Source organism: Amphiprion ocellaris, chromosome 22 (assembly GCF_022539595.1).
Source record: "Amphiprion ocellaris isolate individual 3 ecotype Okinawa chromosome 22, ASM2253959v1, whole genome shotgun sequence".
NCBI classification, from domain to species: Eukaryota; Metazoa; Chordata; class Actinopteri; family Pomacentridae; genus Amphiprion; species Amphiprion ocellaris.
This window is the reverse complement of record NC_072787.1, coordinates 28,524,722-28,552,281: the sequence shown is the minus strand read 5'-3', so window position 1 is coordinate 28,552,281 and position 27,560 is coordinate 28,524,722. Positions and strand designations below refer to the sequence as shown.

General features: G+C 45.7%; 2 protein-coding genes across 4 annotated transcripts in view; one reads left to right on the top strand and one right to left on the bottom strand.

Annotated features, from left to right (window-relative positions):
* Positions 1 to 11: 11 nt before the first annotated feature.
* Positions 12 to 8,731, top strand: tmem200ca (transmembrane protein 200C, genome duplicate a). The gene is made up of 5 exons (XM_023292294.3): positions 12 to 1,927; positions 5,133 to 5,311; positions 5,388 to 5,598; positions 5,672 to 5,799; positions 6,526 to 8,731. Exons 2-5 carry the CDS (start codon positions 5,205 to 5,207, stop codon positions 7,532 to 7,534), a joined length of 1,455 nt encoding a protein of 484 aa, XP_023148062.1. The 5' UTR covers positions 12 to 1,927; positions 5,133 to 5,204; the 3' UTR covers positions 7,535 to 8,731.
* A 1,271-nt stretch (positions 8,732 to 10,002) lies between these two features.
* The window catches only part of LOC111583282 (piezo-type mechanosensitive ion channel component 2-like), a 38,578-nt gene continuing 21,020 nt past the window's right edge, over positions 10,003 to 27,560 (bottom strand). For all 3 annotated transcript variants that reach the window (XM_055007134.1, XM_055007135.1, XM_055007136.1), the window contains exons 29-55: positions 25,403 to 25,492; positions 24,840 to 24,928; positions 24,695 to 24,754; positions 24,490 to 24,605; positions 24,296 to 24,416; positions 23,652 to 23,699; positions 23,416 to 23,582; positions 22,454 to 22,788; positions 21,213 to 21,368; positions 21,019 to 21,120; positions 20,620 to 20,776; positions 20,352 to 20,534; positions 18,369 to 18,549; positions 17,814 to 17,913; positions 17,582 to 17,729; positions 17,414 to 17,501; positions 16,777 to 16,903; positions 16,523 to 16,681; positions 16,230 to 16,377; positions 15,732 to 15,920; positions 15,555 to 15,647; positions 15,318 to 15,484; positions 14,089 to 14,205; positions 13,822 to 13,901; positions 13,527 to 13,740; positions 10,520 to 10,661; positions 10,003 to 10,367 (exon numbers count right to left, since the gene is read on the bottom strand). In XM_055007134.1, coding sequence (XP_054863109.1) covers positions 10,266 to 10,367; positions 10,520 to 10,661; positions 13,527 to 13,740; positions 13,822 to 13,901; positions 14,089 to 14,205; positions 15,318 to 15,484; positions 15,555 to 15,647; positions 15,732 to 15,920; positions 16,230 to 16,377; positions 16,523 to 16,681; positions 16,777 to 16,903; positions 17,414 to 17,501; positions 17,582 to 17,729; positions 17,814 to 17,913; positions 18,369 to 18,549; positions 20,352 to 20,534; positions 20,620 to 20,776; positions 21,019 to 21,120; positions 21,213 to 21,368; positions 22,454 to 22,788; positions 23,416 to 23,582; positions 23,652 to 23,699; positions 24,296 to 24,416; positions 24,490 to 24,605; positions 24,695 to 24,754; positions 24,840 to 24,928; positions 25,403 to 25,492 — 3,679 coding nt within the window. In that variant the 3' untranslated portion in view covers positions 10,003 to 10,265. The remainder of the gene's footprint in view (positions 10,368 to 10,519; positions 10,662 to 13,526; positions 13,741 to 13,821; positions 13,902 to 14,088; positions 14,206 to 15,317; positions 15,485 to 15,554; positions 15,648 to 15,731; positions 15,921 to 16,229; positions 16,378 to 16,522; positions 16,682 to 16,776; positions 16,904 to 17,413; positions 17,502 to 17,581; positions 17,730 to 17,813; positions 17,914 to 18,368; positions 18,550 to 20,351; positions 20,535 to 20,619; positions 20,777 to 21,018; positions 21,121 to 21,212; positions 21,369 to 22,453; positions 22,789 to 23,415; positions 23,583 to 23,651; positions 23,700 to 24,295; positions 24,417 to 24,489; positions 24,606 to 24,694; positions 24,755 to 24,839; positions 24,929 to 25,402; positions 25,493 to 27,560) is intronic.

Below are 27,560 nucleotides of genomic sequence, written 5' to 3'. Positions count from 1 at the left end.
TTCCTCACAGTGAGGAGAACATTTTTAAAAAGTATCGTAGAAAGAAACTACACGAAGTAACATAAAATGTAAAAAAGTCCATGAGAAAGTTCTCCAAAAGGATGTTCTAGTGTGTCTATACGACATTCTAGTGTCTCTATAAGACATTCTTGTGTCTATAAGATGTTCTCGTGTCTACAGGACACTCTAATAATAATCATGGATTAGATTTATATAGCGCTTTTCAAGGCACTCAAAGCGCTTCACAATAAATCCATTATTCATTCACTCACACATTCTCACTCAGCGGTGGTAAACTACATTTGTAGCCACAGCTGCCCTGGGGCAGACTGACGGAAGCGTGGCTGATAATCTGTGCCTACAGCCCCTCTAGTGTCTTTACAGGACATTCTAGTGTCTCTATAAGACGTTCTAGTGTCTCTATAAGATGTTCTAGTGTTTCTACAGGACATTCTGGTGTCTCTACAGGACATTCTAGTGTCTCTACAGGACATTCTGGTGTCTCTACAGGACATTCTAGTGTCTATCAGACGTTCTAGTGTCTCTATAAGACGTTCTAGTGTCTAAAAGATCTTCTATTTTCACAAGATGTTCTAGCATCTCTACAAGACGTTCTAGTGTATATAAGATGTTCTAGTGTCTCTACAAGACATTCTAGTGTCTACAAGACATTCTAGTGTCTACAGGATGTTCTAGTGTCTCTATAAGATCTTCTAGTGTCTACAGGATGTTCTAGTGTCTCTACAAGACGTTCTAGTGTCTATAAGATGTTAAAATGTCTACAGGACATTCTAGTGTTTCTACAGGACATTCTAGTGTCTCTATAAGACGTTCTCGTGTCTATGTGATGTTCTAGTGTCTACAGGACATTCTAGTGTCTCTGCAGGGCATTCTAGTGTCTACAAGACATTCTAGTGTCTCTATAAGACGTTCTACTGTCTACAAGGTGTTCTAGTGTCTACAAGACATTCTAGTGTCTCTATAAGATGTTCTAATGTCTACAGGACGTTCTAGTGTCCCTACAAGAAATTCTAGTGTCTACAAGACGTTCTAGTGTCTCTATAAGACATTCCAGTGTCTACAAGATGTTCTAGTGTCTACAAGACATTCTAGTGTGTCTATAAGACATTCTAGTGTCTACAACATGTTCTAGTGTCTATAAAACGTTCTAGTCTCTATAAGATGTTCTAATGTCTACAGGACGTTCTAGTGTCTCTACAAGATATTCTAGTGTCTACAAGACATTCTAGTGTGTCTATAAGACATTCTAGTGTCTACAACACGTTCTAGTGTCTATAAAACGTTCTAGTGTCTCTATAAGATGTTCTAATGTCTACAGGATGTGCTAGTGTCTCTACAGGACGTTCTAGTGTTTACAGGATGTTCAAGTGTCTACAGGATGTTCTAGTGTCTCTACAGGACGTTCTAGTGTTTACAGGATGTTCTAGTGTCTACAGGATGTTCTAGTGTCTATAAGACGTTCTAGTGTCCATTTAGTAGTAGCTGTCTGGAGGTACTGAATTTCCCTTCGGGGATAAATAAAGTTCTTGTGTTGTTCTAAACCTGAACATCTCTGTTTTCCTGTCTGTCTCTCCTCCTCCTGTCTGTCTCCCCTCCTGCTGTCTGTCTCTCCTCCTCCTGTCTGTCTCCCCTCCTGCTGTCTGTCTCTCCTCCTCCTGTCTGTCTCCCCTCCTGCTGTCTGTCTCTCCTCCTCCTGTCTGTCTCCCCTCCTCCTGTCTGTCTCTCCTCCCGTCTGTCTCTCTGTTGGAGGAGGAGATTCTGAGTGTTGCTGCAGAACCAGAGAGAGAGCGGTGGAGACGCAGCAGAGAGATTTAAAGAAACAACGGAGCAGAACACGGAGAACACGGGAGGAGAACAGGAGAGGAGAACACGGGAGGAGAACAATGAACCAACAGCAGCTTCATCAGTGAGAACAAGCATCTACTGTTCTACTGTTCTACTGTGTGTGTGTGTGTGTGTGTGTGGGTGTGTGGGTGTGTGTGTGTGTGTGTGTGTGTGTGTGTGTGTGTGTGTGTGTGTGTGTGTGTGTGTGTGTGTGTGTGTGTGTGTGCGTGCGTGCGGTTACTGATCAGCAGTAGTGTGTGTTGGTTTGTACTCTGCAGCACTGATAGATTTATCTGAACAGAACAGCAAGACAGATCAATAATAACAGAAACTGATCAATAATAACAGATACTGATCAAGACGTTTCTGCTGGCTGCTGTTAGTGTGCTGTTATTGATTAGCAGTGATCAGTTTGATCAGGAATGGATCAAACTGTTCCGGTATGACTCGTTGATCATTAGTGATTGATTATTGGTGAGTGATTATCTGTGCACTGATTGATTATTGGTGACTGATTAACTGAACAGTTCTAGCTGCACTAATAATCAATCAGAACTGATGACTTGTTATCATTATTGATCAATGAATTGATCAGAAACAAACTATTAATTTATTGATCAGACCAAACAGTACTGATCAGTCTGTAACTGTACTGACTGGTATTGATCAATAACTGTCAGTATTGATTAGTATGCATCAGTATTGACCAGTTGCTGTAACCATTGATCAGTGTCTCAGTATTGATCAATATCTTCAAGCATTGATCAGTGTATGTTAGTATTGATCACTATCTCTCTGATATTGATCAATATTGACAGACACTGATCAATATCAGTCATTACTGATTGCATCTGTCATTATTGATCAGTATATCTCAGTATTGATCAATAGGAAGATGTGATTGGATCAGTAGAATCCATCCATGTGACCTGCTGTGGAGCAGCTGCAGTGCATGCTGGGAGACTGAGGCTGGCTTTAATGAGCCCCATCTGTCCGTCACCGTGGTGCATTGTGGGAGTTCCTCTGTCCTGTTTGACCTGAAGTGATGCAGCAAGATGAAGGATCATCAACTGACCGTCACTGGACGCTCTAACACAACACAAACACAACACTAACACAACACTGAAGCCGCATGTCCCCTAGATGTAATTTTCCCGCACAGCAACGCACCACATGTGAAAATCGCACAGCCGGCGGGCGGTCATTAGCGGACCACAACATGGTCAAGTGACAGCGCTTTCAGCTGGACGGTCCGGCAGATGAGTCGGATAAACACAGCAGCTCGGCCGCAAACTTTCTCTTTTATTTCAAAAACACTAATGGTTACGATGCGTGGAATCTCCGCATGCCAGAGTCCAGTCTACTCTATGCAAATGAGCTGCGGCCCGCTCCAGGTAAACACACCTGATTGCAGCTGGAAATGCGCCGCATGTGGCATGCTGGTCCCATTGTGGTGTGTTTCCAGCTGGTATCTGGTGTGTTTACCCAGAGCTCATTTGCATAAAGTAGACTGGACTTGTACTTTATGCAAATTGGATGCGGCCTGCAGAGATCCCACACATCGTGAAACTGACCTCAAACTTCTAAACTAGGGGTCGCTGAAATAAAACAAGGACAGATTCAGCTGCTGCAGATTATTTCTTGCCTCAAATGCTTTCAGAAATATTTTTTGCTGAAGGGTTTTCGAAATAAAAGGGAAAGTTTGCAGCCGAGCCACTGCGTTTATCCGACTCATCTGCCAGACCGTCCAGCTGAAAGCTGTGGTCATGTGACCACGTAGCGGCCTGCTGTTGCTCCAGTGCTGTCATGTGACCATGTTGTGGTCCGCTAGTGACCGCCCGCCGGCCGTGCGATTTTCAGATGCGATGCGTTACCGTGCGGGAAAATCACATTTCGTGGACACGCAGCTTCACACAACACAAACACAACAGAAAATTAAAAAACAGACAACAGTTCATCTAACAAAAGAAACTAAATCAAATCAGACGACTCTGGAGTGAGAGAAAAAGACACAGAAACACTAAAAACCAGAAGAAGTGAAGAACAACTTCAGAATCTGGATCTCTGCAGTCTGAAGTCCTTGCAGCTCCATGGAAACACAACCATCAGAAATTAATATTTAAATTCATTCATATTTTAATTAATTCATATTCAATTAATCGTCACCAGACCAGACGTTTAACTGGAACTTTGAAAGGAACAAATCCACTCCCCTCACACTGAGGAGGAAGTAGGGGGCTTAGGGACCAGGAAAGACCAGGAAAGACCAGACCCAGATGGAGCGTCACCCTCCAGTCTTCTCCAGGACCTTCAACAGTTCCACCATCATCCTGGTTCCCAAGAAACTCTCCGTCACTGAATCACTGCAGACCACTAGTCTGACATCTGTGATCATGAAGTCCTTCGAGACTTCACAAGGTCTCAAAGGACTTCATGTTCTTTGAGACTTCATGTGGTCCTTAGGGACTTCATGAAGGTACTGAGGTTGTCTGATGACCACTGGTCTGACATCTGTGGTCATGAAGTCCTTCTAGAGGCTGGTATTGCGCCGCCTACAGGGAAAATAGAATGGTGCTGCTCTACATCCTGGGTTCCCAGTCTGCTGCTCACACATGGAGTCCAGTGATCTTACAATTTAACAGTGGAACCAGCAGGTTCTAGATCATATTGACTCTGAAGGAGAGGTGAAATGTTCTCAGGACGTTCCTGCTGAGGATCTCCTCAGTGTTGTCAGAAGCTGTGTGCAGGTGTTTCAGGTGCTGGTCCAATAGGACTGTGCTGCTGTCTGCTGGCTGGAGAAGGTCCTCACCATCTCAGATCTACCACAAAACTCTGCAGACTGACGGAGAACTTCCAACATGTTTTTGTCTTTTCTGTCTCTTTGTGTTATTGTCTCCTCATCCTGTAGATGTTCTTCTATCTCCATGTCTCCTCAGATGTTTAAACTATGAGCTAATGTTGTCTCCTCAGACTTCTGTGGAGGTTCTCAGTCATCCAGGTCCTGGTAGTCGTAGGAGCTTCAGGAGGTTCTGGAATACGTCTGTAGAAACGTCCAGAAGTTTCAGTTGGTTTCTCCTGAAGCTCCTACGGTCTCCTCATCCTGGAGATGTTCTTCTACCTCCATGTTTCCTCTCTACTCTGCTCATCATCTGTAGATGTTTCTCCATGCTGGATGGATCTCCAACACTCCGTTCTCTGTTTCTGCTGTGTTTATTTTATTGATCCACTGGAATTATAGATTTTGAAGAATCACAGCAGAATTTCCTGTGTGCGACGCTCTCTGATAGGCTGACCCAGTCCAGGTGAGGGGTGGTGGGCGGGGCTTAATCCGCTGAGCCCTGTCTGATTGGTGGGCGGTGATGATCGCGACAGGCGGCCTGCTGAGAATAAACGCACGGAGACAGGATTCACTGAGGTCCAAACCACACAAAGCTCACACACACAAGAGGAAGAGCAAGAAGAAGAGGTAACACACACACACTCAGAGATGATGTCACGGCCTCATGATGTCACTGCTGATGATGTCACTGCCTGGTGGTCAGGAGGAGTGAGGTGGTGGTGGTGAAGGGGAAGCTGAAGCTGTGTTCGTTGTCGGGCCTGGTGGCGGCGCTGGGCGTGCTCGTCCTGCTGGTGGGCGTGGTCATGGCGGCTCTGGGCTACTGGCCTCGGGACGGACTGTTCTTCAGCACCCGACCTCAGGAGGGCGCCGCCATGGCCTCCGTGTCCTCCAGCAGCCCTACACCTGCAGCCCAGGTGAGCCTCACTGACTGGACCAGAGCCGGCCCATGCACAGGACTCAGGTGTGACACCCATGTTCTGTTTCCAGATGGATGGAGAAGAAGCTGAAGGAGCTGAAGGACCTGAAGGAGGAGCTGATGAAGGCTTCAACCATACAGAGATCTTCAACGGAACCCAACAGCTTGCACGAGGCTTCCTGGAAGATTTCCTAGACAGGTAACAGTCAGGTGTTCCTCCAGTCTCATCTAGGACCACCAGGACGTTTAACACCTGTAGCAGGTCCAAAAAGCTCTGGAGGTTCTTCAGAAAGTTCTGGAGGTACTTCAAGAAGTTCTGGAGGTCCTTCAAGAAGTTCTGGAGGTTCTTCAGGAAGTTCTGGAGGACTTCCAGAACTTCCTCAAGGACCTCTGAATACCCTGGAAGTCCTTTAGCACTTTCAGGAAGTCCTTCAGGAGGCTGTGAATTTGCCAGAGATGGTTCAGGAAGTTCCCTAGGTCTTTCAGGAGGTTCTAAAGGTCCTTCAGTGGGTTCTGGAGATCCTTCAGAAACCTCTGCAGGTCTCTCAGAAGGTTCTGGAGATCCTTCAAGAAGATTTGGAGGTCCTTCAGGAAGTTCTGGAGGACTTCCAGAGTATTCTGAAGGACCTCCGGAATATCCTGGAAGTCCTTTATCACTTTCAGAAAGTCTTTCAGGAGGTTCTGGAGGTCCTTCAGGAGGTTCTGAAAATTCTTTAAGTGATTCTTGTACTTTTTCTTGAGGTTCTAACAATCCTTTAGTAACTGAGGTTCTAGTTTTAGTAATCATTGGGTCACCTAGTACAGAGGTTTCTCTAGAGGTTGGTGTTCTGATGTACCAAGAGTTCTGATCTGTACTCTGATTGGCTGTGTGGAATGTCTCTGTAGGTGTCTGTCCTTTGATTGGCTGTGTGGAATGTCTCTGCAGGTATCTGTACTCTGATAGGCTGAAGGTCTTGGGTCCTCTCATCATGGGAATCGGGATCTTCCTCTTCATCTGCGCCAACGCCGTCCTTCACGAGAACCGTGACAAGAAGACGAAGGTGATCAACCTGCGGGACATCTACTCCACCGTCATAGACCTCCACAGCCTCCGCAAACCCAATACCTCCTCAGGCTCCGCCCCCCGCTCCTTGGCAAATCCCCTCAATGGCCTCATCAACTACGTCCAGTCAAAGAGCCTGGAGGCCAAACCGCGGGCGTACCCTGCCTCCCTGCTGGGCCGGAGGGAACCGGTCAATAGCAGAGAAGGAGGTGGTGAGGGAGGCGACGGCGTCTTCAGCATCTACCAGCAGAAGCAGGAGGCTCCTCCCCCCTCCTCCTCCTCCCACAGACTCTCCCTCCCCCAGAGCTGTAGCCCCTCCCACCTGCCCTCCCCCCTGCAGGAGGAGGCGCTCGGCTCCGACTCCCAGAGGAGGCACTCGGCTTGGGCTGGGACCGGCCGGCGCTGGGGGGGAGGAGGGGAGGACCTGAGGAGAGAGGGGAGAGGTGACGGACAGGAAGAGGAGGAGCGAGGGGAGGCACCACTTCCTGTTTGCGCCTCCACCCCTCCCCCACGCCGATGCCTCCAGGCCTCCTGCAGCTCCTCCAGCCTCCACAGGGGGGCACCGGGACGCTTCTCCTCCTCCTCCCTCACCCCCTCACACCTGTCGCTGTCCTCCCTGTCTCACCTCCTCTCCTCCTCCTCGCCCACGCTGGCCCCGCCCTGCAGGAGGCGGAGCCTGCCCACTGCCGGCGCCGTGGCGGGTTACAGCAAGCTGCAGGGAGAGGACGTCATCACAGGTGGTGACATCACAGGGCGGGGGTCTGAGGTCACAGGTGGTGACATCACAGAGGAGCTTCTCCAACAGGGACAAGCTGAGGATGATCTCACAGCTGGACTCTGGGCAGGAGGAGGAGGGCTGAGGACCAATCAGAGACTCACAACACAACTCTGAGGTCATGTGACTTTAACGACATTAGCAACATGGCGACGTTCTTGTGATGTCACAAACAGACGGACAAGATGGAGGCTGCCATAGCAAGGCGAGGAGTCCAGACCAGAGACAGCACAACAGCCACCAGCTCATTAATATTCACCAACCAGCTCATTAATATTCACTAACCAGCTCATTAATATTCATTACAGCGCATTAATATTCACCAATCAGCTCATTAATGTCCATTAGTCGACTCATTAATATTCATTAACCAGCTCATTAATATTCAACAATCAGCTCATTAACGTTTGCCTTCCGGCTCATTAATATTCATTAATCGGCTCATTAATATTCATTAATCAGCACATTAACATTCGCTGATTGGCTCATTAATATTCTCTGAGGTGTTGGTTCTCAACCTATGGCCCGGGGCCCTCTGGAGGACGAGGTGATCCACTGCAGGAAGTTCCGCTGCATTCTGTGGTTCTCTGGTTTCTGAGAGGAACGACTGTAGATTTGGAACCAGAGCTCTGCCTTAACTCGGGATCAGCCTGGGTTCCTATTCTGAACATTCGTGTTTCATCCGTGGGACTCCTGTCTGCTCTCACCTCCACTTACGTTTCAGCTTTTGTAATATTTAGCGGAATGCTTTGAATTTTTCAGGTGAAACGTTTAGGTGAAGCTCCAGAACTCCTCCTGGGACTACTTTCCCCTGCGGAGGGCTACGCTCCGGCTGTGGACTCTGACTGGACAGACTGACTCCCACCTGACCACGATACCAGGAAGTAGTCGGCTCCATTTTAACTCCGGAAGCTTTAATGTTTTACTTGAACACAGAGGACCTGAGCTCAAACTGAACCATCAGAGGACAATTCAAAGGGCTGAATTTACTTCTTTAGTCCAACTGCACTCTGGGAGATGAATGTACCTGAGGACAGGTGAGAACAGGTGAGGATGGGTGAGTAAAGTTGTAGCTTCACAACGTCTTCTGCTCAAAGCTGAACCTGCTTCATGTAAACAGCTTCATGTAAACAGCACAATATCAGACGATCACGCTAAAATCAAGAAACCTGAATAAAGCACATTTTATGGGTTTATTGTCACCTCATCTTTGATTCTGAACCACAACTCCCAGTTTAGTCCAGTATAACCTGGTGTTTACTCCCAGTTTGGTCCAGTATAACCTGGTGTTTATTCCCAGTTTGGTCCAGTATAACCTGGTGTTTACTCCCAGTTTGGTCCAGTATAACCTGGTGTTTATTCCCAGTTTGGTCCAGTATAACCTGGTGTTTATTCCCAGTTTGGTCCAGTATAACCTGGTGTTTATTCCCAGTTTGGTCCAGTATAACCTGGTGTTTACTCCCAGTTTGGTCCAGTATAACTTGGTGTTTATTCCCAGTTTGGTCCAGTATAACCTGGTGTTTATTCCCAGTTTAGTCCAGTATAACCTGCTGTTTATTCCCAGTTTGGTCCAGTATAACTTGGTGTTTATTCCCAGTTTGGTCCAGTATAACCTGGTGTTTATTCCCAGTTTAGTCCAGTATAACCTGCTGTTTATTCCCAGTTTGGTTCAGTATAACTTGTTTGTTTTTCGTAAATGGCACCAACTAACAAAGGTGCTCATTTATTCTATTAGTAGAGGTCTGTCTATGTTCTATTTTCTGTCCGTGTTCTGTCTATATTCTGTCCGTGTTCTGTCCATGTTCTGTCTATGTTCTGTCCGTGTTGTCTGTGTTCTGTGTTCTTTCTGTGTTCTATGTTCTGTCCATGTTCTGTCTATGTTCTATGTTCTGTCTGTGTTCTATGTTCTGTCTTTGTTCTGTCCGTGTTCTTTCTGTGTTCTATGTTCTGCCTGTGTTGTTTCTGTGTTCTGTCCATGTTGTCTGTGTTCTTTCTGTGTTCTATGTTCTGTCAGTGTTCTGTCTATGCTGTGTCCGTGTTCTATGTTCTGTCTTTGTTCTGCCCGTGTTCTTTCTGTGTTCTATTTTCTGTCTATGTTCTGTCAGTGTTCTGTCTATGTTCTTTCTGTGTTTGGTGCATGTTCTGTGTTAGGGTTAGGGTTAGTCCTACTGAAGACATGTTCTCATGGTGTTAGCATAGCTTCAGGATCCTGACCTGACAGGGCGCTAACAGGAGGAATTCAGTTCAGGGGAACATTTACAGGATCGGACCGCTAATTGACCCGTTATGAATTATCCAGGTTCTGTATGACGTGTTCCTATCCGGGTTCTTGGTGTTTCTGCGGGTTCTTGGTGCAGAACCAACAGATTCTCAGACAGCTAACGGCGTGGAACAGCAGGTTGTTCTGCTGCGTTTCCTGTCCTCTGGTCACACAGAACACAGCCAAAAGTATGTGGACATCTCCGGGCCGGTGCTGGCCGGAGACGGCCACATACTTTTGGCAGGTGAGTAGATAAACTACAGCGGAGATAAACTACAGGTGTGATAAACTACAGGTGTGATAAACTACAGGTGTTCAACATGAATCAGCTTTAATTAAACTTTATTTAACTGTTGACACATTTCATGGTTCCAGAGCTCCCAGGACGTCCCTGATCACTGATCAATACTTAATAATCACTGATCAATAATCAATAATTAATACTGATAGATGCTTCCATTGTTCCGTCTGCTCAGTAACAGTTCATGCAGCTGCTCCTATTGGTCGCCCAGGGTTCAGGTAACGTTCCGGCAGCGTTCAGGTAACGTTCCAGCATCAGCACGTCTGCAGAACGTTGTCGCTGTGATGTCAACGGCGCGTCCATTTGATCAGCGTCTCCGGAGAGCGGTACAGGAAGATCAGCTTGGCGTAAAGCTCCTCCTCCAGCTCCAGCTCACCCGTCTCCCTCACCTGCAACACAAGACAGCCAATCAGATGGCAGCAAATAGGGGTCATACGTCAGGGGCGGAGTCAAAGACAAGAGGGCAGAGTCATGTGTCAGGGGCGGAGTCAAAGCTAAGAGTGTGGGGTCATGTATCAGGAGGCGGGGCCTGTGTGTTTACCAGGAAGATGTCGGTGCAGAGCTTGAGGATGCGGTCGACACATGGCAGCTCCTCGAACATGATGGAGTGACTGATGCCGCTGAAGAACTCCCTCACAAACTTCCCGATGACCAGAACCACTGACGCATACAGACCCATGATCCTGGAGGAGGAGTACCACAGTTACTGCAGTATCAGAGATAACCTGTACTACACTTACTGCAGTATCAGAGGTAACGAGTACGACAGTTACTGCAGTATCAGAGAGGAGTACTACAGTTACTGCAGTATCAGAGGGAGGAGTACTACAGTTACTGCAGTATCAGAGGTAATGAGTACTACAGTTATTGCAATATCAGAGGTAACGAGTACTACAGTTACTGCAATATCAGAGGTAACGAGTACTACAGTTACTGCAGTATCAGAGGGAGGACTACTTGAAGCACTATTACTGTAGTATTTATAGTACTGTTATTGTAGTATTTGCCGTACTGTTACTGTAGTATTTGTAGTACTGTTATTGTAGTACTTGCAGTATTTTTCTGCAGTATTTGAAGTACTGTTTGTGAAGTATTTTAAGTATTGTTCTGTAGTAATTGAAGTCCTGTTCCTGCAGTATTTGAAGTACTGTTTGTGTAGTATTTGAAGTACTGTTAGTGTAGTATTTGCAGTACTGTTAGTGTAGTATTTGCGGTACTGTTAGTATAGTATTTGAAGTACTGGTCTGTAGTATTTGAACTACTGTTCTGTAGTATTTGAAGTACTAGTAGTGCAGTATTTGAAGTACTGATAGTGTAGTATTTGCAGTACTGTTTGTGTAGTATTTGAAGTACTGTTCTGTAGTATTTGAAGTACTGTTTGTGTAGTATTTGAAGTACTGTTTGTGTAGTATTTGAAGTACTGTTTGTGTAGTATTTGAAGTACTGTTTTGTAGTATTTGCAGTACTGTTAGTGTAGTACTTGAAGTACTGTTAGTGTAGCATTTGAAGTACTGTTAGTGTAGTATTTGAAGTGGTGTTCTGTAGTATTTGAAGTACTGTTAGTGTAGTATTTGCAGTACTGTTAGTGTAGTATTTGAAGTACTGTTAGTGTTGTATTTGCAGTACTGTTAGTGTAGTATTTGCAGTACTGTTAGTGTAGTATTTGCAGTACTGTTAGTGTAGTATTTGAAGTACTAGTAGTGTAGTATTTGAAGTACTAGTAGTGTAGTATTTGCAGTACTATTAGTGTAGTATTTGAAGTACTAGTAGTGTAGTATTTGTAGTACTGTTAGTGTAGTATTTGCAGTACTATTAGTGTAGTATTTGAAGTACTAGTGGTGTAGTATTTGTAGTACTGTTAGTGTAGTATTTGCAGTACTGTTAATGTAATATTTGAAGCACTGTTTCTGTAGTATTTACAGTACTGTTCTGTAGTATTTTAAGTACTGTTTGTGTAGTATTTGAAGTACTGTTAGTGTAGTATTTGCAGTACTGTTAGTGTAGTATTTGCAGTACTAGTAGTGTAGTATTTGCAGTACTATTAGTGTAGTATTTGAAGTACTAGTAGTGTAGTATTTGTAGTACTGTTAGTGTAGGATTTGCAGTACTTAGTGTAATATTTGAAGTACTGTTTCTGTAGTATTTGCAGTACTGTTAGTGCAGTATTTGCAGTACTAGTAGTGTAGTATTTGCAGTACTCAGTGTAGTATTTGAAGTACTGTTACTGTAGTATTTGAAGTACTAATAGTGTAGTATTTGAATTACTAGTAGTGTAGTATTTGCAGTACTGTTCTGTAGTATTTGCAGTAATGTTAGTGTAGTATTTGAAGTGCTGTTAGTGTAGTATTTGAAGTAGTGTTCTGTAGTATTTGAAGTACTGTTAGTGTAGTATTTGCAGTACTATTAGTGTAGTATTTGAAGTACTAGTAGTGTAGTATTTGCAGTACTATTAGTGTAGTATTTGAAGTACTAGTAGTGTAGTATTTGTAGTACTGTTAGTGTAGGATTTGCAGTACTTTGTAATATTTGAAGTACTGTTTCTGTAGTATTTGCAGTACTGTTAGTGCAGTATTTGCAGTACTGTTAGTGTAGTATTTGCAGTACTCAGTGTAGTATTTGAAGTACTGTTACTGTAGTATTTGAAGTACTAATAGTGTAGTATTTGAATTACTAGTAGTGTAGTATTTGCAGTACTGTTCTGTAGTATTTGCAGTAATGTTAGTGTAGTATTTGAAGTGCTGTTAGTGTAGTGTTTGAAGTACTGTTAGTGTAGTATTTGAATTACTAGTAGTGTAGTATTTGCAGTACTGTTCTGTAGTATTTGCAGTAATGTTAGTGCCGTATTTGCAGTACTGTTAATGTAATATTTGAAGTACTGTTAGTATAGTATTTGCAGTACTATTACAGTAGTATTTGCAGTACTTAGTGTAGTATTTCCAGTACTGTTAGTGTAGTATTTGAAGTATTGTTTCTGTAGTATTTTCAGTACTGCTTGTGTAGCATTTGCGGTACTATTAGTGTAGTATTTGCGGTAGTGTAAGTGTAGTATTTGAAGTACTATATAGTGTAGTATTTGCAGTACTGTCACTGTAGTATTTGAAGTACTAGTAGTGTAGTATTTGCAGTACTCTTCTGTAGTATTTGAAGTACTACTAGTATAGTATTTACAGTACTGTTTGTGTAGTATTTGCAGTACTATTACTGCAGTATTTGAAGTACTGTTAGTGTAGTATTTGAAGTACTATTAATATAGAATTTACAGTACCGTTTGTGTAGTATTTGCAGTACTATTACTGTAGTATTTGAAGTACTGTTAGTGTAGTATTTGAAGTACTATTAATATAGTATTTGCAGTACCGTTTGTGTAGTATTCGCAGTACTATTACTGTAGTATTTGAAGTACTGTTAGTGTAGTATTTGAAGTACTACTAATATAGTATTTGCAGTACCGTTTGTGTAGTATTTGCAGTACTATTACTGTAGTATTTGAAGTACTGTTAGTGTAGTATTTGAAGTACTACTAATATAGTATTTGCAGTACTGTGTACCCGTATCCAGCCAGGAAGCCCAGACTTGGAGGACTGACTTTATCACTGAACACAAACAGCTGAAGTCCCGCCTCCCGCCTGTCACTCAGTGACGCTCCGCCCGCAAGTGGAACCAAGCTGGCAGCCGGTTGGTCGACTATCCACCACTCCTCGATCTCTCTGCTCTGATTGGTCAACCGCTCCAAGGCCAGCAGGATGTCCTTGTAGCGGTTGTCTGATTGGAGGAGAGAGGAGAGCAGTGATTGGAGGATAGTGTGGTGTCATTCTGAGCGTGTGCAGGGGACGGTGAACACACCTGAGTACAGCTGCTCGATGGGTTTGGCATTGGAGTCGCTGGGCGCTCGCATGAAACACGGAAACACGTCCTGTATCACCCTGGCAACACAAAAACTACATTTTACACAGCGTCCTCAGCCATCCCTGGTGCACTGGGGGCCATGTTTGTAGTCTTTTAGTGCAGAAATGTCTGGTGAACAAAACTACAGCTGCTCTGATGCCCTCTAGACATAGCCCCGCCCACTGAACAACAGCCCCGCCCTCTGAAACCCGCCCCTGCACTCACACAGGTTGCCTCCTGGTTCCATTGAGCAGCTCGATCAGCTCCAGACGAGTCTGATCGTCCAGGTAGGTCACATGTTTACCTGACGCAAGCTCCGCCTTCGCTCCCAGACTCAAGTTCCTGTCAACAAACACAGCCAGTAATCAGATTACTTTCTGATTTTACTCAAGTAACACTTTTCACTGCAACCTAAAGTCCTGCAGCTCTATGAGAAAAGGACATTATTAGGATTGTTATTGATAACTGATGAGTGATTACTGATAACTGATGAGTGATTATTGATTACCGATTATTGATAACGGATGACTGATTATTGATGACGGATTACTGATGAATGATTATTGACAACTGATTATTGATGACTGATTATTGATGACTGATAACTGATTATTGATAACTGATGACTGATTATTGATAACTGATGACTGATTATTGATGACTGATTATTTATGACTGATTTTTGATGACTGATTATTGATGACTGATGACTGATTATTGATAACTGATGACTGATTACTAATGACTGATTGATTATTGATGACTGATTGTTAACTGATTACTGATGACTGATTATTGATAACTGATTATTGATGAATGATTATTGATAACTGATGACTGATTATTGATGACTGATTATTTATGACTGATTTTTGATGACTGATTATTGATGACTGATGACTGATTATTGATAACTGATGACTGATTACTAATGACTGATTGATTATTGATGACTGATTGTTAACTGATTACTGATTATTGATAACTGATTATTGATGAATGATTATTGATAACTGATGACTGATTATTGATGACTGATTATTGATAACTGAAGACTGATTATTGATAACTGATTATTGATGAATGATTATTGATAACTGATGACTAATTATTGATGGCTGATTATTGATTACTGGTGACTATTGATAACTGATTATTGATGAATGATTATTGATAACTGAAGACTGATTATTGATGACTGATTATTGATTACTGGTGACTGATTATTGATAACTGATTATTGATGACTGATTAACTGATGATTGACTATTGATGACTAATTATTGATGATTGATGACTGATTATTGATAACTGATGACTGATTATTGATAATTGATGACTGACTATTGATGAATGATTACTAATGATTGATTGATTATTGATGACTGATTATTGGTGATTGATGGTTAACTGATTATCGATAACTGATTATTGATCAGGAGGGCGTCACTGACCTCTGGACCGTCCAGGACACAGTCAGGGGGAAGTGGTCCAGGTAGAGCACCTGGCTCAGGTACTGCCTGCTGGGGGGACTGATGGTCCACAGGGAGTTGCTGCTGCCCTGCAGGTCGGCCACCGTCACGTCTTCTGGGCCGTATGCCTCCAGGAACTGCAGGGCACTCTGGGAAACGCAGGCCAGGCGTTACTACCACAAATACCACCACAGAGAGCGTGTGCTGCAGGACACTCACAGGCGTGTATCTGTAGGAGCTGATGAAGGAGCTGAAGTCCTCCTCCGTCAGGTCTCGGAGCTGGTTCTGCTGCGCGCTCATTGTGAAGATCGGCTGTCAACAACAACAACAACAGTGAGTCTGTCACCGAGGCTGCTGTCTGACGGTGCAGGTGTGTGTCAGCACAGGTGTGCTTACCTGGAAGCCTCCCAGCGTAATGGTCAGAGAGACGTCGAGCGGCCGGTTCACCACCCCAGCCACGGATTTGATGAGCGACATGAAGAGCAGCGGAAACCAGACGATGCAGATCAGCAGCAGCACGATTAGACCGCCCATCCCGTACTTCACCACCCGCTTCTTCTTCTGGCCGCGGGGCTGAGGGTACCTCTGAGTACAAATACACACAGATACACCATGAGGGTACCTCTGAGAACAAGTACACACAAATACACACAGATACACCATGAGGGTACCTCTGAGTACAAGTACACACAAATATACACAAATACACCATGAGGGTACCTCTGAGTACAAGTACACACAAATACACCATGAGGGTACCTCTGAGTACAAGTACAGTTACTGCAGTATTAAAGGTATCATGCACTACAGTTACTGCAGTACACACAGGTACACAAATACACCATGAGGATGCAGGTAAACTCAGGTGGATATGCCCAGTAAAGACCCTTCTACCTTCTCAGACTCCCTCCAGCACTTGAGGACGAAGCAGTGGGCGTAGATGTCCTCCACACAGATCCAGGAGGACAGAGACAGCGTGGTGTCTGTCCAGACCCAGTCCATCACCGCCCTCAGCTCAGTCAGGAAGGGAACCAAGCGGAACCTGCAGGTGAACAGACACAAAACATTTCTTTAAACAGTCTGCTACAGCTAGGCTAACTGTTTCCTCCTGCTGCCAGTCTTTAAGCTAAGCTAGGCTAACAGTTTCCTCCTGCTGCCAGTCCTTAAGCTAAGCTAGGCTAACTCACCCCTGGAACAGGAACAGGTTGAGGTAGTTATGGCTCTTGGTGAGGAAGTTCCCCAGAACTCGTGTTGGGTAACCAGATCGGATCTGATAGGCCGACAGACCAAAGTAAACACACTTGACAAAGTACCAGAGCTGAGCCACCAGGTTCTGGTTGAACCGCCTACAGACAGACAGACAGACAGACAGACAGACAGCAGTGTTACACACTGCCTCATCGTCATGGCGATAATGAAGCTGCAGGTAAAGGTGAGTTACCTCTCGGTGACCGTCGGCAGGATGAAAAACATCCAGAAGTGAATCCCAAACACCAAAATCACCTGAAAGACCAACTTCCCCAAAACTGTCTTCCTCAGATACAGAGCCCTGTCTATCACCATGGTACCTGCAGACAGACGGGTGATCAGACAGACAGGTGTTCAGACAATAGATTGATCAGACAGACAGATGGGTGGTCAGACAGACAGGTGATGAGACAGACAGACAGGTCATGAGACAGACAGACGTTCAGACAGACAGGTGTTCAGACAGACAGGCGATCAGACAGACAGTTGATCAGAGACAGGTGATCAGACAGACAGGTTTCAGACAGGTTTCAGACAGACAGGTGATCAGACAGACAGTTGATCAGAGACAGGTGATCAGACAGACAGGTTTCAGACAGACAGGTTTCAGACAGACAGGTTTCAGACAGACAGTTGATCAGAGACAGGTGATCAGACAGACAGGTTTCAGACAGACAGGTGATCAGACAGACAGTTGATCAGAGACAGGTTTCAGACAGACAGGTGATCAGACAGACAGGTTTCAGACAGGTGATCAGAGACAGGTGATCAGACAGACAGGTTTCAGACAGGTGATCAGAGACAGGTGATCAGACAGACAGGTTTCAGACCGAACTGGATGAGGACCATGACTAAGAAGGCTTCAGGAACTTGGTCCTCTGACAGGGAGGAAGTGATGTCAGCAGCAGCCGAGTGTTTCTGGAGGTGAACAGAATGAGAGCCAATCAGAGCACAGACAGGTGGAGTTTCAGGTGAACGCAGCGAACTTTAAAACTCACTCCGAACGCCCAGAAGCCGAACACGATGATGATGAAGTCGACGGTGTCGGCGAGGAACATGAGGACATACACGTCGGTGACGGCGCTGTACTCTGGTTGGACGAGAGCTCTGAAGAACTGACACAGCGGGTGGTAGAGAGACATGCACCTGGAGGGGGCGGGGGGTGGGGGGATTGTGAGTATTGTGGTTCATTAACAAAAACACCTGAGTGTCACTGTTAGCTTAGCTCACCTGCTAACAGAGTACTGCTTGGCTCTGATAGAAAGTTCTATGAGTTTCTGCAGCAGCAGGTCCAACCTGCCGGGCAGCTGGGTCCCGGAGCTGACACTGCCTGGAGACAGCAAAAACAAACAAACAAACAAACAAAACAAAACAAAATAAAGCAGAAGCACAGAGCAGTGAAGGTTTATCCATATTCTGTCCCTCATGTTCTCTGGATATTAACTAATCATGTATCAATACCCTAGATATTAGATAATTATGTATCAATAGGTAGGCATTTAGACTAGTTTAGAATGAATTACACTGGTTGTAGACTATCTTAGAATGGTTTTAGACTGTGTTAGACTGGCTTAGACGGGTTTAGACTAGAATGAATTACACTGGTTGTAGACTATCTTAGAGTGGTTTTAGACTGGATTAGACTGGCTTAGACCGGTTTAGACTAGTTTAGAATTAATTACACTGGTTGTAGACTATCTTAGAGTGGTTTTAGACTGGATTAGACTGACTTAGACTGGTTCAAACTAGTTTAGACTGGTCTGTGTAGGATGCGTTGGGTTCGACCTGCAGAAGAGTGCTGCTGGGTGGAGCTGGAGTGTGTCCGTCTCTGTCCTCGCCGTCGCAGCGTGTTGTTGGGGTCGGCCATGTTGTTGGAGGGGTCGCCGTGGGTGGAGTCAGCCTGGTCGTCATGGTGACAAGGAGTGCTGCTCTCTGTGGTAACAGTCTGGTCCCACAATCCGTGGCACTGTGGGGGAAGGTGGATTCAGCTGTAGTATTTGTACCTTAAGTACTGCTCTGTGGTAGTATAACGCAGTACTTGTACAGTATAATGCAGTATTTTTACCTTAAGTACTGCTCTCTGGTCGCACCATGCAGTACTTGCCCAGTACTTCGCAGCACTGATACCTTTTTTATTTTTTATTTTTTTTATTTAACCTTTATTTAACCAGGAGAGATCCCGTTGAGATTAAAAACCTCTTTTTCAAGGGAGTCCTGGCCAAGATAGGCAGCAGCAAACACAAAACACAGTTATGAATTTACAGAGTTAAGACATGATTAAAATACGAAAAAGAAATTTATTAAAAAAAAAAAAAAAAAAAAAATTGTACAAGCAAGTTATAAAAAACACGTGCAAGCTATGGAAATGGCCTCAAGAACTCGCAGTTTTGATTTAAAGGCACTCAAAGAGACTAACTCAGTTAATTTGAAGTCTTTCTGCAGCCTATTCCAGGTAAAAGGTGCAGAATAAACAAAAGCCTTTTTACCCAGCTCAGTACAAACATGTGGAACTGAAAGCAACAGATGATCTAGTGAGCGGAGCGAGTGAAGATCACAACTTTTCTGTGCAGTTAAGGAGCAAATGTAGGTAGGCAGAAGTCCAAGTATTGCCTTGTATATGAAAATATACCAATGATGGGTCCTTCTGATGGCTAGCGCTGGCCATCCGACCCGAGAGTAGAACTCACAGTGATGTGTTGACATTTTACAGTTCGTAATAAACCTCAACGAGGCGTGGTAAATAGTGTCAACCATTTGAAGACTTTGAGCAGAAGCATTCATATACAAAAGATCTCCATAATCCAACACAGACAAAAACGTTGCAGCGACAAGCCGCTTTTTTACACTAAAAGAAAAACACAACTTATTTCGAAAATAAAAACCAAGTTTTAGCTTCAGCTTCTTTACAAGATTTTCCACATGTGGCTTAAAAGTGAGGGAGTCATCAATCCAGACACCTAAGTATTTATACACCTGAACCACCTCTATTTCATTTCCCTCTAGCGTGGACACTGAAGGAATCATTCGTGGACACTTCCTAGAGTTCGAGAACAACATTAGCTTAGTCTTGTCTGCATTGAGAACAAGTTTCAGGTGGAGTAATGAGTGCTGGACAGCAACAAAAGCTTTCTGCAGGGATTCAACAGCCTGAGCAAGAGTTGATCCACAGCAGTAAATAACTGTGTCATCAGCATAAAAGTGCAAATTAGCATCTGACCCATTTATACCCAGATCATTTATATAAATAATGAATAATGAATGAACCTTCAATATGGCTTGTTGGTAATATATTGCAGTACGTGTACCTTCAGGATGACTATGTGGTAGAACACAGCAGTACTTGTACCTCGTTGTTGCAGTACTCGTACCTTGTTGTTGCAGTACTTGTACCTTGAGGATGGCCCAGTGCTAGAACACTGCAGTATTTGTACCTTGTTGTGGCAGTACTCGTACCTTGTTGTTGCAGTACTCGTGACTTGTTGTTGCAGTATCTGTGCCTTCTTATTGCAATACTCGTACCTTGAGGATGGCCCGGTGGTAGAACAGTGCAGTATTTGTGCCTTCCTATTGCAATACTCGTACCATGAGGATGGCCCGGTGGTAGAACAGCGCCAGCAGCTGCAGTATTTGTACCTTCTTATTGTAGTATTTTTACCTTTAGGATAGTATTTGTACCTTGAGGATGGCCCGGTGGTAGAACAGTGCCAGCAGCTGCAGTATTTGTACCTTCTTATTGCAGTATTTGTACCTTCAGGATAGTACTCGTACCTTGAGGATGGCCCGATGGTGGAACAGTGCCAGCAGCTGCAGCAGGTCATACAGGACGTAGCCCTCCTTCTTCTCCACTCCCAGGATGTTGGGTGGGTGGAAGGGTTTGGACCGGTCCACCTCCAGCTTCTGGTTGAAGGGGAAGAACCCGAACTGGAAGAAGTACTTGATGACGATGGTGACCTGAGGACAGATGGAAGAACTGACTGAAGAACCGGCCGAGGAACCCGCTTAGAAGTTTAGAACGGAGTGGAGAGGCGGAGCCAACCTCGGTGTAGATGATGGCCGTCATCCAGAAGATCTTACTGGGACGAGGGACGGACAGCATGGCCCAGAGGAACACCAGAACCGGCAGAACCAGCGTCAGACAGCTGGCAGACACCATGTGGTTCAACACGATGACCAGGTAGCACACGGTCTCTGACCTGAGGGGCGACAGAACCACCGTCAGTACGTCTGGGACCACGAGGAGGCAGAATTTGGTATGTATGAGGCAGTAGTACGAGGCAGTATTTGTCTAGTATGAGGCAGTATTTGTCTAGTATGAGGCAGTATTAGTCTAGTATAAGGCAGTATTTGTCTAGTACAAGGCAGTATTAGTCCAGTGTAAGGCAGTATTTGTTCAGTAGTAGTCCAGTATAATGTAGTAGTATCATCCTGACGGTACCTGGCGGCCAGAATGTTGTAGAGGGCGTAGCTCAGCTGGAGCAGCTGGGGCTGGTTGCTATAGAAACGGTCTGACGCCTCCAACTCATCGTTGTAGAAAGTCCTGCAACACCGAGGAGGAGGGTGACACAAAGCGACAAGAATGAGACACAGGTGAGTGATCAGTGGGCGGGGCCATCGGCCACCTGACCTCACCTATTCCTCAGCAGCTCGCTGGCTGTCAGCTCCTGGGTTCGTGCTGGAGGTGGAGGTCCGAAGGAGGAGGCTTCCTGCTGGTCCAGGCCGAGAGCGAGGCTGTATGACGGGGGCAGCAGGCAGCAGGAGGAGGACGGCTGCTCTGTCTCTCCAACACTATTACACACAGGAAGGAGTCATAGTACCACCAATCAGAGCTGGAGGAGTCATAGTACCACCAATCAGGAGGTCTAGAAGGAGTCATAGTACCACCAATCAGAGCTGGAGGAGTCATAGTACCACCAATCAGGAGGTCTAGAAGGAGTCATAGTACCACCAATCAGGAGGTCTAGAAGGAGTCATATTTCCACTAATCAGGAGGTCTAGAAGGAGTCATAGTTCCACTAATCAGAGCTCCTAAAATGACTCCACAGACGGTGAACTACTTCCTCCATTCAGCTGTAAAAACAGACGGCAGCTGCTTCAGACTTGGCTCAGGGGTTCTCCATGGAAACCAGAGTTAGTGTGAAGCTCAGACAGTGTGAGGAACCTTCAGAACATCAACCTCTATAGACGGAGGACCAGAACTAAACCTGGTTGCTGCTCAGAATTAAACTTCCAGATGAAAGTTTGCTGAAGAACATGAGAAGAAGCCTGATGGATGCTGGAGAACATTCTTTGGCCAGACGAAGATCAATGAGTTGGGCTCAGATGGAGTCCAGATGTTTGGTGAGAACCTGACCAGGACTACCACAGTGGATGCAGAGTCCTGACAGTGAAGCATAGAGGTGGGAGTGTGATGATCTGGGGCTGCATGAGGTCAGAAGGTGTTGAAGACATTTCTAGAAGCAGCATGAAGGTCTGAGGAGGAACCAGAATGCTGGCTGACCAGATGAAGAAGAGGAACATTCCAGCAGGAAAACATCCAGAGAACAACATCACACCAGAGCTTCTCCACTAGAACCAAGTGGAACCAGGACCTGGACAGTGTGAATCCTGAAGCCAGAAGAACCTTTGAGGTGTTCTCCAGAGAAAGGTAGAGCAACAGAACCCCTCCAGCAAAGAGCCGCTGAAGAACACAGAGAAGAAATGAGTGGACTCTGGTTTCCTCCATGCTGAGGAGGACTGAAGGAGGAACCAAAGAACCTCACTTTAGTTCCACCGAGTTCCTGCTGTGGAGCCTGAATTTAATTAATGAAATCTGAGCTGTAGTTAGTGAAGAACTTAAATCCCCATAATGCAGTGTGAGATGTTGGACCCACCTGAACGTCCCACTGATCTCCTCTGAGGAGGACGAGGACCAGACTCTCTCCATCCTCCACAGTTTGGGTCGAGACCTTTGGCTGGTTTTAGCCACTTGACATTCTGGACAACCTTCAGCGTCCACGGTTGGATCACCTGCCGTCTCTGAACCTTCTGGTTCTGGTTCTGGTTTCTCCTCTGCTGTTTCACCTCCTGCTTCTTCTTCATGTACATCAGGGCTTCCTCCCTTCTCTTCGTCTTCATGGGTGCAGCAGTCTAAGCCGGACTCTCTGGAGCTCTTCATCATCTGCTCCTGGTAGTAAACGTTGATGGCCTCCCTGCTGGGAACGGCGCCCTGAAGCACAGACGGAGAACCAGGCTGTACACCGGACAGAAAATTCTGGAGAAACGGTGAATATCTGGCAGCTCGGTGCCAAAATAACAGCAAATATGTGTAAAATAATGATGTTTATAGTTGATGTAAACACAGTAAACAAGATGATTTTACAGCTAATTCACCTTTGTAAAAACTCAGACCTTTGATGTGGACGTTATTTATAGTTTTGATCAGTTTTGTTTTACAAGTAACATGAAATAATCCTCTATTCTGTGATCGCACTAATCTAATCCTGTCTAGAACTGGTCTAAACCAGTCTACAGCCAGGCTAAACCAGTCTAATCCAGTCCAATTCTGTCTAAACTAGTCTAAAATCAGTGTAAACTAGTCTAAAATAAATCTAATCCAGTCTAATCCAGTTGAAACCAGTCTAAACTAGTCTAATCCAATCTAAACCAGTCTAAATGAGTCTAAAATCAGTCTAAAACCAGTCTAAACTAATCTTGTGTAAACTAGTCTAATCATGTCTAAACCAGTCTAATCATCGGTGAAGCAACAGTAAACTGCAGTTAGTGATTTCCAGTGCCGTTCCAGTGCGCTGCTGGGATTTGTAGTTCTGCTGGGATTTGTAGTCCTGCTGCGTACCTGCTTAGCCTGCTGTGTTAGCATGCAGCGCTCGATGCGGAGGACGGTGGAGATGTCGATGTGTTCCTGACACAAACCTCTGAGCCAGGCGGTCAGAGAGTCCAGCAGGGCCGACAGCAGAACCCAGCAGAACCGCAGCGTGTTGGAGAACCGACGCAGCACCGTGTCTGGAACACACAACAAGCCAGCTGAAGATCTGGTTGTCCACACGTTCTAAAGAGAAGGAATCATCTTACCTGGTCCGTCCTCCTCGTCCTCCTCCGTCACTTCAATCACTCCGTTTTCTGTGGAGAACCTCCACATGTTACTGCTGCAGAACCCACTTTAACTGGTTTAGACCAGTCTAAACTGGTTTAAACTAGCCTAAAACCAAGCTGAACTAGCCTGTAACCAGTCTAAACCAGTCTACACTGGTTGAAACTAGACTAAAACCAAAGCTAAACTAGACTGTAACCAATCTAAACCAGTCCAAACTAGACTTATCTTATTTACAACAGTCTAGTCTAAAACCAGTCTAATCAAGTCTAAAACCAGTCTAAACTAGTCTAAAGCCAGTCTAAATCAGTCTAATCCAGCCTAAACTAGACTAATTCAGTCTAAAACCAGGCCAAACTAGACTAATTGTGAAGCCAGTCTATACCAGTCCAAACCAGTCTCAACAAGTCCAATTGAGTCTAAAGTAGTCTTAAAACCAGTCTAAATCAGTCTAACACCAGGCTAAACTAGACGAATTCAGTCTGAGCCAGACTATACCGGTCTAAACCAGTCTAATCCGGCCTAAACCAGTCTAATCCAGTCTAAACTAGTCTTAAACCAGTCTAAATCAGTCTAAATTCAGTCTTGCCAGTCTAATCCAGTCTAAACCAGTCCTCCTCCTCACCCGTCCTCTTGTCGTCCCTCCTGCTCCTTCGTTCAGACGAGTTCTTCTTCAGCAGTTTCTTCTGGTTCCTGTGAGCTCTCATCGCTGTTCTGGAGTCGGTGATCCAGGCGTGATAGACGAACTGACGGCAGACACAGACATCACATTCACAGCTTCCCTCCACAGAACCTCAGCTCGCGAAGGTAAACGCTCACCTGAAAGGCCGACTTCTCGGGAAGCTCCTCCTCCTCCTTCTTCTCCTCCTCCTCCTCCCTCTCCTCCTCCTCCTCGCTGTCCGTCTCAAACAGGTAGTAGTCACCGCTGCGCACCACTGCAGGCAGACAGAGACATACCTGAGCACTGAACCCACAGCCGCACCTGGCAGGTGGGCGCCGTGACATCACAGGTCAGGTGACTCACTGGAGGCGTGGTTCACCCAGGGCCGCCACCACTCCTTGTGCCGCATCCTGTTCTCCTGACCTGGACACGGAAACACTCGTGAGTTCGCTCTGTGTGCAGCAGCATGTTCTGCTGGGTTACCGTGACAACAGGCGTGTTCACAGACCGTCGTTATGGAAGCTGTCCTGTGTCAAACTCAGCATTTTCTCTTTTCCTTTGCGGAACTTCTGCTGTCGAGATTTGATCCTCTCCATCCTGCAAACACAAGACACCACCGAAGAAGAAAAGGTATGATGCTTCCTCACTGCTGTGATCTCATTTTACCCCACTGTAACTCATTTTACCTCACTGTGACTCATTTTACCCCGCTGTGACTCATTTTACCCCACTGTGACTCATTTCACCCCACTGTGACTCATTTTACCCCACTGTGACTCATTTCACCCCACTGTGGACTCATTTACCCCACTGTGACTCATTTTACCCCACTGTGACTCATTTCACCCCACTGTGACTCATTTTACCCCACTGTGACTCATTTCACCTCACTGTGACTCATTTCACCTCACTGTGACTCATGTTCACTCACTGTGACTCATTTCACCTCACTAGGACTCATTTCACTTCACTGTGACACATTTCACCTCACTGTGACTCATGTTACTTCACTGTGACTAATTTTTCCTGACTGTGAGCTTGTTTTTCCTCATCCATTGGTGTTTGTCTTACTGTCTCTTCAGCAGGTCCATGGACGTCTTCTCCACCTCCAGTCTGGCTCGTACAGCTTTTACAGTGGACGCCTCGAAGAGCTCTGCCCCTCTGAAGCACAAACCCACATTAGCATCGTGTGTAGCATCATGTTTAGCATCGTGTGTAGCATCATATGTAGCATCATGTGTAGCATCATATGTAGCATCATGTTTAGCATCGTGTGTAGCATCATGTTTAGCATCGTGTGTAGCATCATATGTAGCATCATGTTTAGCATCGTATGTAGCATTGTGTGTAGCATCATGTTTAGCATCATGTTTAGCATCATGTATAGCATCATGTATAACATCATGTGTAGCATCATGTATAGCATCATGTATAACATCATATGTAGCATCATGTTTAGCATCATGTATAGCATCGTGTGTAGAATCGTGTGTAGTGTGCGCACCAGTGAGTGTGCGTACCAGTGAGTGTGTGCTGAGTGTGCGTACCAGTGAGTGTGCGTGCTGAGTGTGTGTGCTGAGTGTGTGTACCAGTGAGTGTGTGGCTGAGTGTGCGCACCAGTTAGTGTGCGTACCAGTGAGTGTGTGCTGAGTGTGTGTACTGAGTGTGCGTACCAGTGAGTGTGTGTGCTGAGTGTGTGTGCTGAGTGTGTGTACCAGTGAGTGTGTGGCTGAGTGTGCGCACCAGTTAGTGTGCGTACCAGTGAGTGTGTGCTGAGTGTGCGTACCAGTGAGTGTGCGTACCAGTGAGTGTGTGCTGAGTGTGTGTACTGAGTGTGCGTACCAGTGAGTGTGTGTGCTGAGTGTGTGTGCTGAGTGTGTGTACCAGTGAGTGTGTGGCTGAGTGTGCGTACCAGTGAGTGTGCGTACCAGTGAGTGTGTGTGCTGAGTGCGTGCGTACCAGTGAGTGTGTGTGGCTGAGTGTGCGTACCAGTGAGTGTGTGTGGCTGAGTGTGTGTACCAGTCAGTGTGTGTGGCTGAGTGTGCGTACCAGTGAGTGTGTGTGGCTGAGTGTGTGTACCAGTCAGTGTGTGTGCTGAGTGTGTGTGCTGAGTGTGTGTACCAGTGAGTGTGTGTGGCTGAGTGTGCGTACCAGTGAGTGTGTGTACCAGTGAGTGTGTGTGGCTGAGTGTGCGTACCAGTAAGTGTGTGTGGTGAGTGTGTGTGGTGAGTGTGTGTACCAGTGAGTGTGTGTGCTGAGTGTGTGTGCTGAGTGTGTGTGCTGAGTGTGTGTACCAGTGAGTGCGCGTACCAGTGAGTGTGTGTGCTGAGTGTGTGTACCAGTGAGTATGTGTACCAGTTAGTGTGTGTGGCTGAGTGTGTGTACCAGTTAGTGTGTGTGGCTGAGTGTGCATACCAGTAAGTGTGTGTGCTGAGTGTGTGTACCAGTGAGTGTGTGTGGCTGACTGTGTGTGCTGAGTGTGTGTACCAGTGAGTTTGTGTACCAGTCAGTGTGTGTGGCTGAGTGTGCATACCAGTCAGTGTGTGTGGCTGAGTGTGCGTACCAGTGAGTGTGTGTGGCTGAGTGTGTGTACCAGTCAGTGTGCGTACCAGTGAGTGTGTGGCTGAGTGTGCGTACCAGTGAGTGTGTGGCTGAGTGTGCGTACCAGTTAGTGTGTGTGCTGAGTGTGCATACCAGTAAGTGTGTGGCTGAGTGTGCGTACCAGTGAGTGTGTGGCTGAGTGTGCGTACCAGTGAGTGTGTGGCTGAGTGTGCGTACCAGTTAGTGTGTGTGGCTGAGTGTGCGTACCATTTAGTGTGTGTGGCTGAGTGTGCGTACCAGTAAGTGTGTGGCTGAGTGTGCGTACCAGTTAGTGTGTGTGGCTGAGTGTGTGTACCAGTTAGTGTGCGTGCTGAGTGTGTGTGCTGAGTGTGCATACCAGTGAGTGTGTGGCTGAGTGTGCGTACCAGTGAGTGTGTGTGCTGAGTGCGTGCGTACCAGTGAGTGTGTGGCTGAGTGTGCGTACCAGTGAGTGTGTGGCTGAGTGTGCGTACCAGTTAGTGTGTGTGGCTGAGTGTGCGTACCAGTAAGTGTGCGTGCTGAGTGTGTGTGCTGAGTGTGCATACCAGTAAGTGTGTGGCTGAGTGTGCGTACCAGTGAGTGTGTGGCTGAGTGTGCGTACCAGTGAGTGTGTGGCTGAGTGTGCGTACCAGTTAGTGTGTGTGGCTGA